This window comes from Dromaius novaehollandiae, chromosome 10, assembly GCF_036370855.1.
Source record: "Dromaius novaehollandiae isolate bDroNov1 chromosome 10, bDroNov1.hap1, whole genome shotgun sequence".
NCBI lineage: Eukaryota > Metazoa > Chordata > Aves > Casuariiformes > Dromaiidae > Dromaius > Dromaius novaehollandiae.
In genome coordinates, this window is record NC_088107.1 from 9,612,957 (window position 1) to 9,629,986 (window position 17,030).

General features: G+C 57.9%; 2 protein-coding genes across 2 annotated transcripts; one reads left to right on the plus strand and one right to left on the minus strand.

Annotated features, from left to right (window-relative positions):
* The first annotated feature begins 1,358 nt into the window (after window positions 1–1,358).
* LOC112995982 (ras-related and estrogen-regulated growth inhibitor-like protein) lies at window positions 1,359–5,740 on the plus strand. The gene is made up of 4 exons (XM_026121247.2): window positions 1,359–1,765; window positions 2,245–2,298; window positions 2,821–2,897; window positions 3,921–5,740. Exons 1-4 carry the CDS (start codon window positions 1,531–1,533, stop codon window positions 4,344–4,346), a joined length of 792 nt encoding a protein of 263 aa, XP_025977032.2. The 5' UTR covers window positions 1,359–1,530; the 3' UTR covers window positions 4,347–5,740.
* Window positions 5,741–6,066: 326 nt separating this feature from the next.
* On the minus strand, window positions 6,067–17,030 carry PLIN1 (perilipin 1). Its single transcript, XM_026121252.2, has 9 exons — window positions 16,900–17,030; window positions 15,967–16,025; window positions 14,247–14,445; window positions 13,252–13,334; window positions 12,574–12,826; window positions 11,582–11,799; window positions 9,855–10,010; window positions 8,525–8,758; window positions 6,067–7,783 (listed from the first exon to the last, which is right to left on the minus strand). Exons 2-9 carry the CDS (start codon window positions 16,009–16,011, stop codon window positions 7,412–7,414), a joined length of 1,560 nt encoding a protein of 519 aa, XP_025977037.2. The 5' UTR covers window positions 16,012–16,025; window positions 16,900–17,030; the 3' UTR covers window positions 6,067–7,411.

Sequence of the window (17,030 nt, forward strand, 5' to 3'; positions counted from 1 at the left end):
CCCGGCGCGCCGCGATGGCGTCAGGCGGCTCCGCCCCGGCCCGGCTCGGCCCGGCCCCGCCGCCTCAGCCCGGGCGCGGCCCCGCCGTTGCCGGGGAACGGCCCGAGCGGCCCGCGGCTGCCTCCGCCCGGCCGGCCGGGGGGCACAGCCCGGCCCCGGCCCCGTCACTGCCGGGAGCTCGGGACGGCCCGGCCCCGTCTCCCCGGGGCGTCAGGGGACCCCCAGCCCTGTCACCCCCAGGCGTCGGGGTGAACTGGGCCCTGTCACCCCGGTGTGAGGGGACCCCCAGCCCTGTCACCCCCAGGTGTTGGGAGTGAACTGGGCCCCGTCTCCCCGGGGCGTCAGGGGACCCCCAGCCCTGTCACCCCCAGGTGTTGGGAGTGAACTGGGCCCCGTCTCCCCGGGGCGTCAGGGGACCCCCAACCCTGTCACCTCCAGGTGTTGGGAGTGAACTGGGCCCCGTCTCCCCGGGGCGTCAGGGGACCCCCAACCCTGTCACCCCCAGGTGTTGGGAGTGAACTGGGCCCCGTCTCCCCGGGGCGTCAGGGGACCCCCAACCCTGTCACCCCCAGGTGTTGGGAGTGAACTGGGCCCCGTCTCCCCGGGGCGTCAGGGGACCCCCAACCCTGTCACCCCCAGGCGTCGGGGTGAACTGGGCCCCGTCTCCCCGGTGTGAGGACACAGCCCCACCGCACCACCCTCCGAGGCGTTAGGGGACTGTCTCCGGCCCTGCCACCCGCGGGGCCTTGAGGACAGGACGTGCTGTGCCACCCCGAGGACACGGCCGTCCCCCCCTCCAGCCGGGCAGGGAGCAGTGCGGAGGCTGAGCCAGACCCGTGTGCCCAGGGCACCCCGCGGGATCCCCTGCTGGCTTGAGGGTCCTCTCCAGCTGCCCCCGGCTGGGCTCTGGGGCCACTTTGGTGAAACAAGTTGCCTCCTTGCAAGTATGCTGCAGTCCCAGCGCTGAGGGCAGCCGTGCCTCAGTGACTGGATCACAAGTGAAATGAATGTGACAGTCTCAACTCTCAGGTCTTTGTCTCCCTTGCAGAACCATTGGGCATGATGGCCAAAATCAGGGGCCCTGCCGTTAAGAGCGAGCAGCTGAAGCGTGCTGGGGGAGCGTAAGGAAGGGGACGACTGCATGGGATGGGACCCGTGGGTGGACTAGTGAGACCGCGCTGCAAATCAGGGCCAAGGTGTGCGGCGAGGAGAAGACAACCTGTGTGTTTCTCATTAGATGCTCCATCACGCAGAGGCAGCTGCGCCACGGCTCCGGGGACGGGACGGGGGCTGCACGGCCCCGCTGAGGGACAGCGTGCCCCACGTGCGGTGCTGCCTGCCTTCGGGGACATACTTTGCAGAGCCGCTGCTGCCGACAGCCCGTCCCTCCCCGACCGGCCCCCTGCCGTGCTCGGGGTGGCGGGGCCAGGCCCGGGGGCTGACGTTTGGGCTGATCTGATTGATAACCAAGTTTTTAATCTTCCAGTCTGCAGCTCCTGCTGCGTCACCCCTCCGGCTGCTGGGAGTGGTATGGTCCCCGCGGATCCCTGGCGGTGTGGGAAGCGGTCGCTCCACTGCTCCGCGGAGAGCCGCTGGGACCGCCGGCGAGGGGCGGCCCCGCTAGACATGGGCCTGCGGCTGCCGCTGCGCAGGAGTGCCAGCTTCACCCCGGAGCACCCTGCCCTCCTGGAGGTGCCCGGCCCCGCCGCCCTCAAAATGGAAGCAAACGTGCTCGTTATGGGAGCGGACAACGTGGGGAAGTCAGGTAAGAAAGAAGCGGTAGCTGGGAGTGGAAAGTTTGCTGGCAGGAGCTTCCCATTTCACCCACAGGAAAAGACACAAAAACTCCGTGGCAGAGTTTGCAGTGGGCTGCAGAGCGAGGCTGCCGCGGTCGGAGCACGCGGGTGAGGTGGGGTGGGTTTGTCGGGCGCAGCTGGGAGTCGAGGTGGGGAAGCTGAGCAGAGCCTCCCAGGCAGCAGGACGGTGTCCGGGGAAGGAGGTTTCCAGCGAGCCGCAGTCCGCCGATGTGCCGGGCTGTGCTCTGCCCCTGCTCTGTTCACAGAGCTGCTGATGTCTGGAAGGAAACACAAGGGAGAAAATCCAGAGGTCCTTGCTGTCAGTGGGAGCCCACAGGGGGGATGGTGTCTGCCTGTGGTCAGGGGCTGAGCTAACTTTCCTCAGGACGAAAATACAGATTGTTATTGCTTAGGGCTGTTTTTATGATTCTTATTCTCCTCTTTGCAGCTTTGACTGTGCGTTTCCTCACCAGGCGTTTTATCGGGGAGTACGGAGACATGGGTGAGTGCAGAGTGAGGGCAGTCCTGTTAGCTTCCCGTTAGGGACTGGGAAGTCAGAAAGTGAGCCTGCTTCTGGCTACAGAATTTGGTTGTTTCTCATCCACCCCTCTGTTTCCTTAGGGCCTTCGCCTGTCCCCAAGAGGTTTCAGGGTTGTGTTTGTTCCAGGGCCTGTTTCTCGACCTCAGAAGTGTTTCTTTGAGGTGCAAAAGTTTCGGGGTGGGGGGAATCGATGGCACAGTTGTGCATGGGCTGAATGCTGGGGCAGAGGGGAATATCCGGGCAGTTTGGGGTGCTTACGGTAGAGGTGTTTCTGCCCTGGAGACCAACACACTCTGCGTGGTTGTTACTCTGCATAAGGAGCCCTTAGACCTTGCCTGTGGAGTGCAGTCTCCACACAGACAGGACAGGCAGCGTCATCAGAGTGGACGTGATAGGCTTGTCCCCAAGAGAAAAAGGCCTGGCTTGAGGGAACTGTCTCTTGAGCCTATGAAGACAACGACTTTCATTCTCGTTTTTTGGCAGAATTCATCTACAGCCATAACCTGACCGTGGACGGCCGAGAGATTCTCTTCCACATCTGGGATGTCCCGTATTCACAGGTGAGAGGGCTCCACTCGTGTTGCGTGGTTTCACCCCAAGGAGAAAAGCCCACCCTTTACTAAAAAACACAAATGGAGAGTCACAGACTGGAAGCACCAGCTGAGCAAAGCTCTTGCTTCAGACTCACTCAGCAGATGGTTTGTAGGCAACTGAAACCTTCTTGCCTGCAGAGTAAAGGGCAGCAACGTTCACAGTCTAGCAGTAGTCATCATAGCCTGCAGTTTTCTGACTGAGAAGGACAGTGGGGGCTGAAGAAGTAATTTTATCTGCCTGGATTGAGCTCAAGACTGCATTAACGAAGTGGAAGTGCCACACTGGGAACCCGACACTATTATCACCTACAGCCTGCAGTACTTCCGCACCTGTATGATAGGGTGAGGACAGTAACTCTGACTCCAGTGCCCCCAATCTTGTCACCTCGATGAGGTCTGTCAGGTATTTCTGCCTTCCTCTGTGCTCCTGGTTCTCGTTGCCCTTCTGTGTTGCTGCTGCTCACCAGCCCTTCCTGTCCTGATAGGCTCCCTCTTCTTCCCATCTGTTTAGTAACGTGGGAGTGCTGGACCTGTGCCAGCAAAAGGGGTCAGCGCCCTGTGGCTCTTCCTGGGCCTGCTTGCTGAGCTGAAGAGCAGGAGTTGCTGTTTGGTGCCTCCTTGAACTCAGGACTGTAGAGCACTGCAGGATTCCCGCACCCTGCTTGCTTGCAGGCGGGCTCGGAGGGAGGGAGCTGGATAAATAAACCTTTCCTTTTGCATCAGTCTGACCTGTGGTGCCAGCTCAGTCCCTGGCAAGCAAGTCTGCACTGTTGTGATAAAAACTGGACTGTCTGCCCTCCAGTTGCTGGTTCTTGTAGTTCAGGCTGGTAAACCCTGAACTTGGCTGAGAAGGCCAGTATTTTTGTTTCCATGCCAGCCCTGTGGGTCAGGGAACTTTTCCAGCACTAACATCCTCTTTGGCAATTCACTGGGAGTTGTTTCTGTGTTTGACCCCACTGTTTTGCTCCTGTCCCTTTTCTCTTTCCCCAGGACCAGGCAGATGAGGGTTCTTCAGAGGAAAAGCGAATCCAGTGGGCAGACAGCTTTGTCCTGGTCTACAGCATCTGTGACCGTGCCAGCTTCAACATCCTGCCCCTCAAAGTCCAGTTCATCAAGGCAGCCAAGGAGGGTCTGAGCCAGGAGAAGGTGCCCATCGTCATCGTGGGCAACAAACGAGACCTGCACCACCAAAGGGTGGTGTCCAGCGAGGAGGGCCGGCTCCTGGCCCTCTCTTTGGACTGTGGTTTCTATGAGGTCTCAGCCGCTGAGGCCTATCATGGGGCCCTCATGGTCTTCCACGGACTGGCTGAGCGTATCCCTGACACCAGACTGGCACTGAAAAAGGGTACCAGGATCCGTGGCATTGTCAAGAGCATGTCGGCTGTGTTTGCCCGTAAAAGAACAGACTCTCTCTGAGCTATGGCAAGTGCGCTGCCCCTCTGTGCGCTGCCAGCTGGGCTTACGCAGTGCTGGCTGGACTGTGCCTCCTCCCTGGGTACCTGTGGAAACGGGTGTGCATGTGATAAGTACGATGCTTTCCTTGATTACATCCCAATGTCAGGATCTAGGTTTCCAGCCGTATATGGTCAGTGCAGCCAAGGACTTTAGGGCCTTTCTGTAGCAATGGGGATAAGACCCCCCAGTAGGCCTGGGATCCGTTGCACATCATGGGAAGCTATGAATCCCCCCAGCCCTGCCCCTGTGCTCACTGTTGAGGTGCCTCCTTGGTTTGATTCAGCTGCATTTTCCTAGTCATGTCTGACATGTCATTATTTAGCACACAGTCTCTGCAGGCCCCCATGAGGCTCTTGGCTCTATGGTGGGACACGCTTTGGGGCAGAATCTCTCCTCTTTGCCATACAAGGTTTTTAGGTGCCTACTGCTTTCTCCTTCTTTCCTCCAGTGCTGGAAAACACCAGGTGATTTTGCTGCTACTCCAGGCAGCATTGGAGCTTCCTCAGTGTCTTCTATGGGAAGCTGCCTCGACTGTTGGTGAGCAGAGGGGATGCACTGCTTCTGTCTGGTAGCACTGCCCTGTCCCCCTGCTCTTATCCTGAGTCCTGGCAGTGCTCTTTCTGCAGGATTCCTGTTACTTCTATCTGTGATACTTGTCAGGGTCCCCTTTTCTGTAATCCTTGATCTGCTCTCACTTTTCTGTTGATTCTTACACCCAACTAGCTGGCAAGATGGGGATTTCTCCGTTGAACGCCTGCTGGTGCTGAGCTGGCTGTGGAATAACCAGCAGTTCCCGCGTGTGCATAGCAGTGTTCGAGTCTCTCCAATCCTGCATTATCGACTGACCCTGAAGGACCTCAGCAAGGATCCTCTGGCCTCCGGTCCCGTCTGCCTTTTCTCCGCGATTCCAGGCAGTGCTGTGCTTTGGAACTGTGAGTCCCCCTGCCAGCGGTCCTCCCCCCACAGCCTTTCAGTGAGTGCAGATGTTTCCCTTGTTCAAATGGTGTATAGACTGTGCATGGGAAAATCAGTTGTGTGGCTCATTCACAGGATGTGGTATTGTATAGTACAGCTCATAAACCCAGTCCTTCCGTAAAAGCCATGTCTGTCTATCCCTGGAGATGAAAGGAGGTTGGGAAAAGGGACACTGGCTCATCCCCGAACCTGCCACTGCAGGAAGGCATTTCCCTGCCTCTCCGCCATACCCTTCACCACTGCCTTGCAAGGCCCCTGGTGTGCCTGGGAATGCTGTGTGTAGGAACAGGGTTTGTGTGTGTGATGAAGACAGTGATTTCTCTATTAATCTCCCACTGTAAATAGAATAAAACTTTTTGGGCAGAAAGCCCCTGGCTCTTCATGGCTGTGAATTTGTGCTCAAGGCATGGGAAGACATTGGTGTTGTGTTGGGCGCTACCTGAGCACCACAAAAGGCAGAGACTTCTCTACCTGGCTCCCTCCTCTAGGTGTTTCCAGCCCCTTTATGGCTCCCTGTGTAGACCCAGCTAATGCATCTCTGCAGGGACATTCAGGATCGCACTGTCCCAGCGTCAACAACTTGACAGTGAGGTTTCCTGTACCCCCTCCCTCAGCCCTGGCTCTCACTCTGCTCTGCTCTTGCCTTTTAGTGCCCATGCAGCCACCCAGGCTCATTCACACAAAGAAAATGAGCAAACTGCACAAATGGCAAATAGGGAATGTTTATTACTGCAGCAAATAGAACAACATGTTGCAGGAAATCAGGCACTTTTACCAGAAAGAGGGGCTCCAAGAGCTCCACCTGTTGTCGCAGGTCTTGTTCCTGACCCCAAAGGCCCCACCGTCAGTCCCTCGTTGGGGGATGAGGAGCCTGATCCCTGGGGCATTCCTATTTGTGAATCCTGCCAGTCGCTGGGGACTTTCAAGCACAGCTCCCAGATAAGCTTGGGAAGAGCAAAGTGGGGCCAGAGACATACTCTGCAAAGGGTGATGGAAGGAAGAGGGATGAGGAACCAGGCTGTCTATGCTGGCATTTGGTGGCTTTGCTGTCCTCACTGGTCTGTCTCACAATGCTGTTCTCTGTGTGTAGCTCATACAGGCTACGTTATCTGCTCACCAAGGCCAAGGTGGCCTGGTGCCAGCCCTGGCTGGTCCGCTTTCCTTTTTTCTGGTCTCCCCAGTCAGTCTACAACTCCTACCCATCTCTGGTATCCTCTCCACATACTTTCTTCCTTTCACAACAGAGCTTCTTGCTGCCTTTAGGCCCCTCCTCTGGCCCCACTGCACTCCACAAGGAAACAAATTCCCATTGCACAACCATTACTTAGCCCCGTCACAGTCCTGAGGGAACAGAAAACAGAGTCTCCTCCTCTGTGTTGGGTACGTGTGAAGAGAGGGTTTCAGGGCAAAGTGCCCCTTAGGTTTTGCTATAATCTCCTGTAAGCCCCATGGGAAACTGGGTGGAAGGCTGCCTTTTTAAAGACTCAATATGTATTCGCTTGAACCAAGGCTAGAGAAGGCTTATAACATATGCTGGAGAGCCCTAATGGCTCTTCTAGCAGAAGCAGGACAGACTAGCCTTTACATTTCTGATTTGGCTACTGTAAGTTATTAGCAGAACTAGCTAGTTTGGTGCATTTCCTTTGCCTGGAAGAGAGGACATGACCATTTATTTCCAACTTTTGACAGGCGGGGATGGAGAGGCACCCACACGCAGTTGTCCCTGCTCAGATGCCATCCTGCAGCGCCCCAGGCCTCCCCGCCCTGCTAACTGGAGCTCACCACAACAGAGTCACTCGCTGTGGGGCAGGTCCCCAGGAACACCTACCGCTGGGCCCCTGCAGCCCATTTCCCTCCAGCCTCAAGCCTGGTTCCACCATCCTCTCTTCCCTGTGTCCGTGCTGGGCTGGGGAGACAGAGGGCTGTGCCACGCGGGTAGCTGGCGAGGGCGGACGCTGAACGCAGCATCGTGCTGCTGGCAAAGCATGAAGAGGAGCAAGCTGGTGCGGGCGAGACGCGTGGTGAGGGGGCTCTGGTCTTCCCACGCCAGCTCAGTCCTTTTTGAAGGTGCCGCCGTAGAGGTTGGCGTAATAGGCCCGGGTATACATCGCCTCGGGGTTAAAGCGATACGAGCCCTCGCTCACCCGCCTGTTGTAGGGGGCGAAGGCTGATTTACGAGGGAGAGGGCACTCGGGCTCAAAGTTAGGGCTCCGATACAGGTTGTGGCGTAAGAAGAGTGGGTCTTCGAGGCCCAGGAAGGAGAGGGGGTGGTGGCCTCGGTACATTCGCCAGTCTCCTTTCAGCTGGGATTTCTCCTCGGAGGAGGGAGCTGCAGGCTTGGGATCTTCTTCCTTCTGGTCTGCCTCAGTGCTGGGTTTGCTCCCGCGAGTGGTCTCCTCTTCCTTCACTGACTGCCTGCGGAGCTAAAAGCCGGGGAGCGCCCAGGTGAGCACCTCACCACACTGCATCCCCCTCTCTGAGTTGGTGGCTACAGGTGGAGGAGATGACCCTGCTCCTCTCTCAGGAGATGCAAAACAACTCAGACTGTCAAAACAACACAGCCCCAAAGCAGCTGCCCCTGAATCACCTAAGTCCCCAAGCCAAAAATCCAAACTAAGCTCAGTCCCACAAAACCCATAAGACCCAAGGGAGGAGGAAGGAAGGAGGGGGACATGGACTCAGCCTGAACTTTCACCTTTGCAGGAATTTGTGGACGCAGCCAGGCTTGAGCACAAACTGTCTCTCGCAGCTGCGACTGCCTGTGTGAACGGCACTGAGTGGCCCCTCAGTGTCTGCCGGGGACAGGCAGATGCACGTGATGTGTGGCGTTAGGGCCAGCAGTATGAGGTATCACTGCTGGCTGACCTGAGCTCTCTGCCGTGGGGCTGACGAGGACTCTCCATCACTGCTTTGGGCACTGAAGAGGCAGGGGACTTGGGAGAAGGTCGGGACTGAGGTGTCCCAACAGCATCCCGTACGCCCTGCTCTGGATAATTCACTGCTCGCTGGCACTGCCCAGTGCTAAGAGGTGCAAACAGGAGGAAGCTGGCCAAAAAGGGTCAGAGCTGGGGATTTTGCTGGAGATGAACAGGATCTGGCCCGGGCCTGGGCCCCTCACGCACCCTTCTCTGAGGGTCTCTCCAAAGTCTGGGGGATAAACTCACCGGCACGTAGCTGTACAGGGTGCCCAGGAGATGCTTGGGGGCACTGACAAGGGTTCCCCCGAGAGCATCCACTGTCTCCATGGCCTTGGAAAGCCTGCGGGGGGTGAACAGGATCAAGCCCTCTGCCGCATCCCAGGCCACAGCAGGGACCTTCTTCACGCTGGAGATGCCGGAAACGTAGGCGGTTTGCAGGTTTTGAGCCATGCTGCCCACCAGCCCAGGGCCTTCCCCCGCCTGCAATGAGAAACGACCTCAGACACTCTGCTTAGTGCCAGTCATGGCCCAGACAGGACAAATGTAGCCCTGGGCTCTGCTCATCCCCTCCAGCCCCTCAGCACCTCACAGCCTGAGCTGATGATATAGGATCACTGTCTCTGGCTTTGCAAGAGCCGTTGCAGCCCTTTGCACTAGGGTCGCTCCCTGTCCCCATCCTGGCTCCCCCCACTCCCTGGCCTCCAGGGACAGGGCTGCCCTTCCCCGAGCTGCGTTTCCGCTTGTCTGGCTCTCCCAGCTGCACAGGGCCTGGAGGCAGAGGCGAAGGGCCCTGACCCCCAGCCCGCAGCTTCCCGTCTCCGCGTCCCAGCAGACCTGCTGAGAAGGGAAAGTTCCCACCCCTGCCTCCCCGGCCAGGCTCTCCGTCCTGTCTGGCAGCACAAGGCCTCCTGCCACCCCCAGGCTCCTCCTGCCTTTCCCACGCGGCAGAGCACCGTGCCACTCGCTGCTGTGACCGTGGGGTATTTTTCAGGAGCATGGAGGGGCTCGATGAGCAACACCACAAGATGAACGGACAGTTCAGTGCAGCAGCAGGCACTGCAGATGTAGGGAATGAATCTGGGCATCTCCACCCTGCCTAGCACAGAGGCTGCCGACAGCCCCCAGCTGTGGGGCAGGATTTTTTTTTCCAGCTCCTCTGTCCAGTGACTTAGCCCGAGATGTTGAAGGCTGCCAGCCTGCCAAGGAAATTCAGTCCTCTGGCTTGCACTAACCCCCTGGAAGAGTGCCAGGCGGGGAGTGAAGTTGTTGGGCTTCTCCCTTGGATAACAGCGAGAGCGTGCGACCGGCTCTCGGGAGGAGCCGTGCGCACTGGACAGCTGTCACGCAGCCGAGACCCGGCCGGGCTGCGGGCGCTGTGTCCAGCTCTGCGGGCAAGCCCCCCTCACTGCCTCCAAGCCACAGCTCCCCGCAGCGTGCGGCGGTGGCAGTGAGCCTGGTCTCCAAGGGGATGTGGGGTACCAGCCCCCATTATGGGCTTGGGAGGCTGTTTTGGAACGACCCCTCCCGCCCAGCAGAGCCGGGACGGCCAGGCAGGCTTGCTGCTCTGCCTCCGTACCTCATTCGTGTCATTCTCCTCTTTCTTCCCCTCTGCTTTCTCCTGCTTCTGCTCTGGCACCTTGCTCTGCCTCCTACTCAGCCGGCCGGCCGGAGCACACTGGCCCTCGCCCCGGGTGCGCTGCGCCGGCGGTGCGCTCGGCTTCACCATGCTGCCCTGAAACAGGAGCAAAAAGCCACCGCTGGGGAGAGCCGACAGCCCCCAGCCACGCTGCTTGCCCAGGCGGAGCGCAGGGCCTCGGGGCCAGCCTGGCACGGCCTCCAAGTGCCTCTGCAGCCGCCGAGTGAGCCCACACCATGCCGGCAGCCAACGTGCAGGGCCGTGGCGGGAGACCGGACTCAAAGGGTGGAGCTGCCCCAATGCTCGGCATGAGGCTAGACCCGAGGCGCCTTTGCCCGGCACCCCGAGGCTAAGCCCCGCTCCCAGTGTGACGCCGGCGATGGCGATGCACGGGCCACCGCGCCACCCTCGGTCTCCTCCAGCACGCTGCGATGGAGCCCGACGGGAGGGCGCACGCTGCCTCGCAGCCCGTCTGCCCCTCCTGCTTAGCGTGTGAAAGCGAGGATTTAGCAGCCCCAAGGCCTCCCCTGGCATGGCCGGTGGGATGTCAAGGGACTCAGAGGGGACAGATATGCACGTGGGAAGAAGTCCTGATGGCAGCAGGGAAGTCTGGGATCCTGGCAAAGGTCAGGGAAGGGGGCTCCCATCCCAGCAAACTCGGTGGGAGAGGCAAGGCAAGGGGCATCTCCTACTCCCGATCCTATCCGGGCTGCTGGCAGGCCTCTTTGTTTCGGGGAGGATATTATGGCAAGGCCATAAATCAGCAATATACATTTGGAGCCAGCTAAAAATAACTCATCCTGCTAACATGGCACAAGCTTGTGGGTGTGAGCATACCGATGGCATGGAGATTGCAGGGACTGGCTCCTCCCTGGAGCCCAGGACCCTGCCTGCAGGCACGAGCCAGAAGCAACGGCAACCGCAGGCCCACTCAATTCTTCCTACTGAGCAAGGAAGGGATACGTCCAAAACAGCAACGACCGCTACTCTGCTCACTAATGTGCTCTCAGGAGCCTGATATGTGTCATTTTAAAGCAAAATCAGTCAAAAACCTGCTACTGGGAAGCAGGACACCTGTGTTCATGTTTCCTACACAAATTGTTTGTTATCAGCATGCAGCACTTAGACCTTTGGGCCCCCAAGGTGCTGGTGCTGTGCAAAAAAAGAACAAGAAAGAAACTTAGGAGCTTGTGAAACTTGCAGTGACTCAGAGAACATGGAAAAGGTCTCTCAGATTCTACACTGTGAAAGGATGAAAAAATCCTTTCTCAGCCTACAGCAGGAATCACAGCATTTCACAATTAGATACCTGGAGGTAAATGCATGGAGACCAAAAGGATAGACATCTGAGAAGAGCTAAACAGGGCAAAACTACCCCATTACACCGTTATTATTACCTAAGTGAGTGGCTATCTCGGAGCTGGCATCTTTCCCTGTGGGCTGGGGAAGGGCAGTGCAGGCAGAGCTGGCCCAGCTCCTGCCACGGGTGCACTGGGTGGCCTGGGACCACGTGTGTGAGGTCAAGATGTGCATGTGGCTCAGGATGCTGCAGCAAGTGGGTGTTTTCATAACCCCCCCACAGAAATTAGCTCCTATCTTAAAGGGCAGACTGCCTGCTGCTGCACAGTGTTGCTGAGGAGTCTTGGCAGCCGATTTTTCGCACTCACCAGGCCAGGGATCCAGCTGGCCAGCTCCTGCCCTTTGGCCTTGGCACGCTGGAGGCTTTGGGCTGTTTGCTGGTAAGCACGGTGGGAGACGGTACCAACCAAGGCTCCAATCCGGCCCAGGGTGCTGGGATTGCTGGGAGCACTGGGAGCCTTGGAAACACTGGGCTGCCGCTGGGAGGCCTTTGCCACTGATCCGCGGACCTCTGTGGGCTTCTGATCTAAAGGCAGAACAACACAGGGCCAGTGGAGGACGGTTACGTCCTGGCGGGACAGCCCTGCACCGCCTTCCCACTGGCTTTGGCCTCATACTGCTTCCCTTGGGGCCACGTGCTCCCAGGCCATGTGCCTGTTACACCCCCGGTTACACCATGCGCCACTGGCTTGCCCCATCCCAACACCCCTTGTTACTCCTTGCAGAAGCCTCCACCCACAGAGGAGAGCGAAAGCTCCTCGCCCTCCATGCTGCAAACCACAGTCCTCCCGGGGCCAAGTGCCCAGCCCTCCTCCTGCACCCGTAAGCGAGCACCCCCTCGCCAGCCCTCCCGCTCCCACGTCCCCAGCCCCGTGCAGGGGGCCTGGAGGCCCTGCCTTGCGGAGAGGCGAGCTGGGCACAGCGGCTGCTCTTAGGCGAGACCACTGCTCGCAGCTCCCGCTGCTCCGGGCTCAGAGCCCCACGGCTCCCTGCTCCTAGCGCTGTGCGGGGATGTGGCTGCCCAGGGGACATTGCCACCTCATGGAAACACCGGCAATTGCATCTTAGCGGCAAGAGATGGGAACCCACGTGTTTGGACAGTCTCATTCCCTCCGTTTCCTTTTATCCGCACAAGTGTGTTTTCCTCTTATTCCCAAGAGATGAAGAGGCAGTAAATTGTCCAAAGCAGATTCACAGCCCTCCCCTCCCGCCTGGCCTATTTCCTGTGCACTCGCCAGCCAGAAGCTTTGCCACCCCTCTCTCCAGCCACCCTCAGAGGCGATGCGGGAGGCAGGACTACCTGCTTCTTCGTCCTCTTCTGGGAGGAGATACTCCATCAGCTTCTCAAGCCCTCCCAGGGCTGTGTCAACCCCTGCGGCTGCCATCTGGCTCACCGAGTTGCTCCTTGTATACCTTGCTGTGGTTTCAACTGTGCTCCTGGTCTTCTCATAACCCTCCACCGCCATCTCCATGACCTTGTCCACGGTGCTGGAAACAGAGTTTCTGGCACTTTGGAGGGGGGAGGAGATGGTGTCCTTGAGTTCAGACGCAAGCTGCAGGCGGAGAGATGGAGAACAGCCCTGCCACGGTGCTCCAGGCAGTGTGGGAGAGCCAGAGGGACCCGTGGGGACCACAGCCACGGCTGTGTGTGCAGACAGCTTCGAGGCAGCCCCAAGAGGGGGATGACAGCTCTCTACAGCCTGGGCTGGAGGCAGCTGGCTGGGATGGGGCACAGGATGCTGTTGCACTGTACTAGTTTGTGAGGGACTGCAGCCATGCTTCTGACTGGAGGTGCCTCTACAGCAGTCCCTGCTTCAAGGTGCTGCCCTGTTCGCCCCTGAGCAGCCTGTCATCATTGAGTTATAATCAGATGCAGGAGGCAGGAAAAAAACCCAGCATGCCCTGGAAGGTAACCAATGCTGGCTTTGCAGAGGGACTGCTGGGTCCCAGAGGCAGTGGGGTCTGACCTGTGACTCACCTTATCGACTGGGTACTGGAGGGCTGGGATCTTCTCCTCCAGGTGGTCCAAGCCCCGACAGGCCAGATTGTTGGCCACAGTGACTGCCTTGGGCAAAAGCATGAAGATTGGGTTGTCAAGAAAGTATCTGGAGAGGTGCGTAGCATGCAGGCCTGCTTGACCACCCCAGGGCCATGCTGAGGGGTCATGCATGGTAATGCAAGCAATGTCTTCAGCATGGGATATCGTGCAAAGCCCCAGCCCCTCAACAGCAGGCTCAGTGAGGTCCCACGCTCCCTGGAAGCCTTGTTCTGTTTGACTTCTCCTTCTGCGGCTGCCTGATCGTAGGCCAGCACCACTCATACCTTACAACACCTGCCCTTGCAATACTTGGAGATGGGAGCCAGGCAGGCCTGGGTCAGGGAGACCTGGCTGTTATCTTTGTCCGCAGATAAGTGCGAGCCAGAGGCCAGTGCAGGCAGGGTGCTGGGAAAGGTGCCTGGCCAGGAGCCGGCGTGCGGCTGGCAGCTTAGGGCTGCTTTGCTGCTGCCTGGCTGTGGCATCGCAGGCCAGTGGGGGTTTCGTGCTGAGGAACAGCAGGAAGGTGCCTGCTGGGCATTGCACTTGTCACCTGGGCACCCTTCCCTCGTGTGCACGGACTAGGGGGGATTTGGAGGCTGTGGGTGAGAGTGGGATTGCCCCAGAGATAAAGGGGAATGAGGACTACAGGCAGTTTGTCCTGGAGCAGGGCTGGGGGGGATGACCCTGGGCTGGCTGAGGGTGCACTGAGATTCTTCTGGCCATATGCACAGGTCTCAAGTGCCACGAACCGGTGCAGCCCCAGCAAGGTACAGCATTCCTCTCCTTGAAGGGCTTCAACGCAGCTCCAATCTCTTGCTGCAGGGCATGAAGGAGGCAAACAAAGAATGGGGCCTTCTTCTCCCTCAGCTTTGACCACGAGGCAGCCACTGTCCCCTGCCACATTCCCCCCAAGTGGAAGCACTCAACAGACTTACGCTGTGGCTCCAGCCTGCGCACCACCGGCTCCATGCTCCACATGGCCAGGGCACCAGCCCCCTGCACGCCTCTCTCGTAGACCCCCCACACAGACGCCATGAACGGATGGGCCTCCTTGGTGCTGGCGTACGTCCGCTGCAGGCTTTCGCAGGTCGAACTCACCACCGGCAGCTGCAGGACCCTCTGCAGCACGTTCTCCTGTGCACCACAGGCATGGGATCCGTTAGGAGCCAGCCAACAACTGTTATTCCCTGAGAAATGCCCAATCACCTGGACATCGGTGGCATTTGGCATATTGCAATGATCATGGAGGGCCTAAGCTTGCTCTGGAGGATGAGGGCATTTCTTGAACCTCAAATACTGTTCAACGGCTCGCCAGATTTCCTGTATTCACTCTAAGCCTCACTTGGGTGAGCAGCTGCTCAGGGAAGCAGAGGGCTGGAAGATAGCACCAGAGAGGGTCTCCCATCTACTCTGCCTACGGCATAGCCACGGAAAACTAGGCTGGCTGCTGCTGCTGAAGGAGCAGGGGTGCCATAGGCAGTGTTGGAGGTGGGTAACAGTCCCCACTCTTCCCATCTCCCCAAAACAGCAGGCTTGACTGTCCAGGCTCTCCCTCCAGCTTTCCACCCTGCTCTGCTTCTTCTCCCATTTGACCCAGCCATTGCTCCTGTGCTCAGATCAGCAAAGTCCATTTTGCCTACACAGCTGAGAATTGTCACCTGCCTTGTCCATGCTGTCACTAGAGTGACAGGAAAGGCATACAGACCTCACACAGCAGACAGGGAGAGGAGCGGGTCTACCTGTGATGGTACGAAAGAGCTTTGGTAAGAGTTGTGGCTTGTAGAAGAGCTCAGAGATCTCTAAGACGGCAAGACATTGTGTTTGCCAGCCCTGATAGTGTGGGCGACACAGGACACCAGTATAAACCTGCATAACAAACTTACGCACCTTACCACTGTCAGATCATTGCTGAAAGCAGGTGCCACAAAGGTGGGTGAGCAGGATAAACCTGCAGCTCTAACCCTCTGTTCCTGTGCTCGCCAGCTTACAGAGCAGAGCAGCTGAGCACGACCAAGCAGGTTGTTTCAGACCGACAGGAAGAACGGGACATACACTAATTCATCACAGCAGCTATGAGGCAAGTGCTGTTTCTGGGTTGCATATGACAGAGTGAAAGAAAATGTTGAGATATTCTTTGATCATGAATAGGTGAGAGGCTGAGTTTGGCTTGATGTCCCACTTGTGACTGCAGTGGGACTGTGAATCTCCATGTTCAATAACAGCTGTATCTGCTGCTACTTTTGGCTTGAACTGGAGCCAGCACTCTCACAAATCCCATATTTAAGCAATCCCAGTGGCTCTAGCTGTCTAGAGCTGTGCTGCATTCATAGCAGCACAACTGCTGGAGGTTTGTGGTCCATAAAGGAGACAAAGGTACGGGAGAGGCACTGCTGATAGATATTGCTGAGGGCTCCTATCAGGTCAGAGTTAACTTTCTTGATTCTGAACTGTTTAATTTCAGTCTTCCTAAAGATTATCCTGTTTTCCTTTGATAGATGCTCTACGTTATTACAAGTACAGATCTGTGTAAAGATAACACAGTGACACAAGAGACAGCACCAGACATGACTCATACATCTAGCATAGCCAGTATGAAGTAGCTGGCACTTTTCACACACTTCTGCCCTTTCCTCTCTCCCTCCTTCTCACGCTTACCTTGGCACTTCCATTCTGCAAAGTCTGATTCTTCTTTGCCATCATCGCGACGCACCCACCTGCAAAGCAAAGTTCAGCAGACCGTGCTGCAAAGGCAGGGCTGGACTTGGTCTCGCAGCGCTCGCTCCTGCTGCCTGACCTGCACCCCAGTCTGCGCTGGGCCAGGAGCTGGGCTGAGACATGCAGCTCCCACGGGTGCAATGGTTGTGGCATTGCCTAATGCTCAACTCTTTACCAGTTAAACTGCAGAACTGATGGCTCCACACAGACCTCTCCTGGTAGTGTGTCGTAACACTCGAAGATGCAAGGAAGGGACTGAGAGGCATCTAGTTTGGAGGTGTTAAAGCTCCTGCTCTAACAGGGCAGAATAAAATGCATTGGCAGAGCAGTTGGAAAAACTCAGGGTAACCAGGACTGGGGAATACTAATGGATTTGCATGAAAGATATGGGGATAGAGGGCCAGGATGACAGATGCAGGTGAAAACTGAGAAAGGTTAAGAAGTCAGGACAGAAGCAGGGAGAGCTGCTGCAGGGAAGGATGAGGTGAGCTGACAAGCTGGAGTCGGGATGTGGGGCTGTGCGGGGCATCTCGAGGCAGCGTGACCCCCCCGGCCCCTGCGTCTGCTCTGCAGCTCCCACCCTCGGGCTGCTCTGCGGCTGCAGCACAGCAGTGTCAGTGACTCTTCTATGCGCACAGTGCAACCCCAGCTAAACACGCCTTCCTGCAAAGCGCCACAAAACACCCATCGCCGTTGTTCCTAGCTCGATGCCACCCAGAAGCACCCCTCTAGCTCCCACCTCCAGCACAGACTCCCTTTTCTCAGCAACAGACTAAGTGCAGGCGACTCAGGCAGAGCAGGTAATCCTTGCCCTCCTCACCCCAGTCCCGTTGAAGCCTTCCCTGGGGTGCGTGGCTGCGACAGACTACTCACCGAGCGGCGGCAGAGCTCGGAGCGGAGCGTGGCGGCTGCGCTACCCGCTACCCTTCGCGCGGCTCCTCTGACCCAGATGTGCGGTGCCCCAGGCAGGACCATCGCGAGGCCCCACCTCCTGGTTGCACGGG

Coding starts and splice junctions, on each gene's coding strand:
- LOC112995982 (XM_026121247.2), top strand. CDS start 1,531: ATGGTCCCCGCGGATCCCTGGCGGTGTGGGAAGCGGTCGCTCCACTGC. Junction 1,766..2,244: donor GGACAACGTGGGGAAGTCAG/GTAAGAAAGAAG, acceptor TCCTCTTTGCAG/CTTTGACTGTGCGTTTCCTC. Junction 2,898..3,920: donor GGGATGTCCCGTATTCACAG/GTGAGAGGGCTC, acceptor CTCTTTCCCCAG/GACCAGGCAGATGAGGGTTC.
- PLIN1 (XM_026121252.2), bottom strand. CDS start 16,011: ATGATGGCAAAGAAGAATCAGACTTTGCAGAATGGAAGTGCCAAG. Junction 13,335..14,246: donor GCGCAGGCTGGAGCCACAGC/GTAAGTCTGTTG, acceptor TGCCCAAGGCAG/TCACTGTGGCCAACAATCTG. Junction 7,784..8,524: donor CCCTGTACAGCTACGTGCCG/GTGAGTTTATCC, acceptor CCCGGCTTTTAG/CTCCGCAGGCAGTCAGTGAA.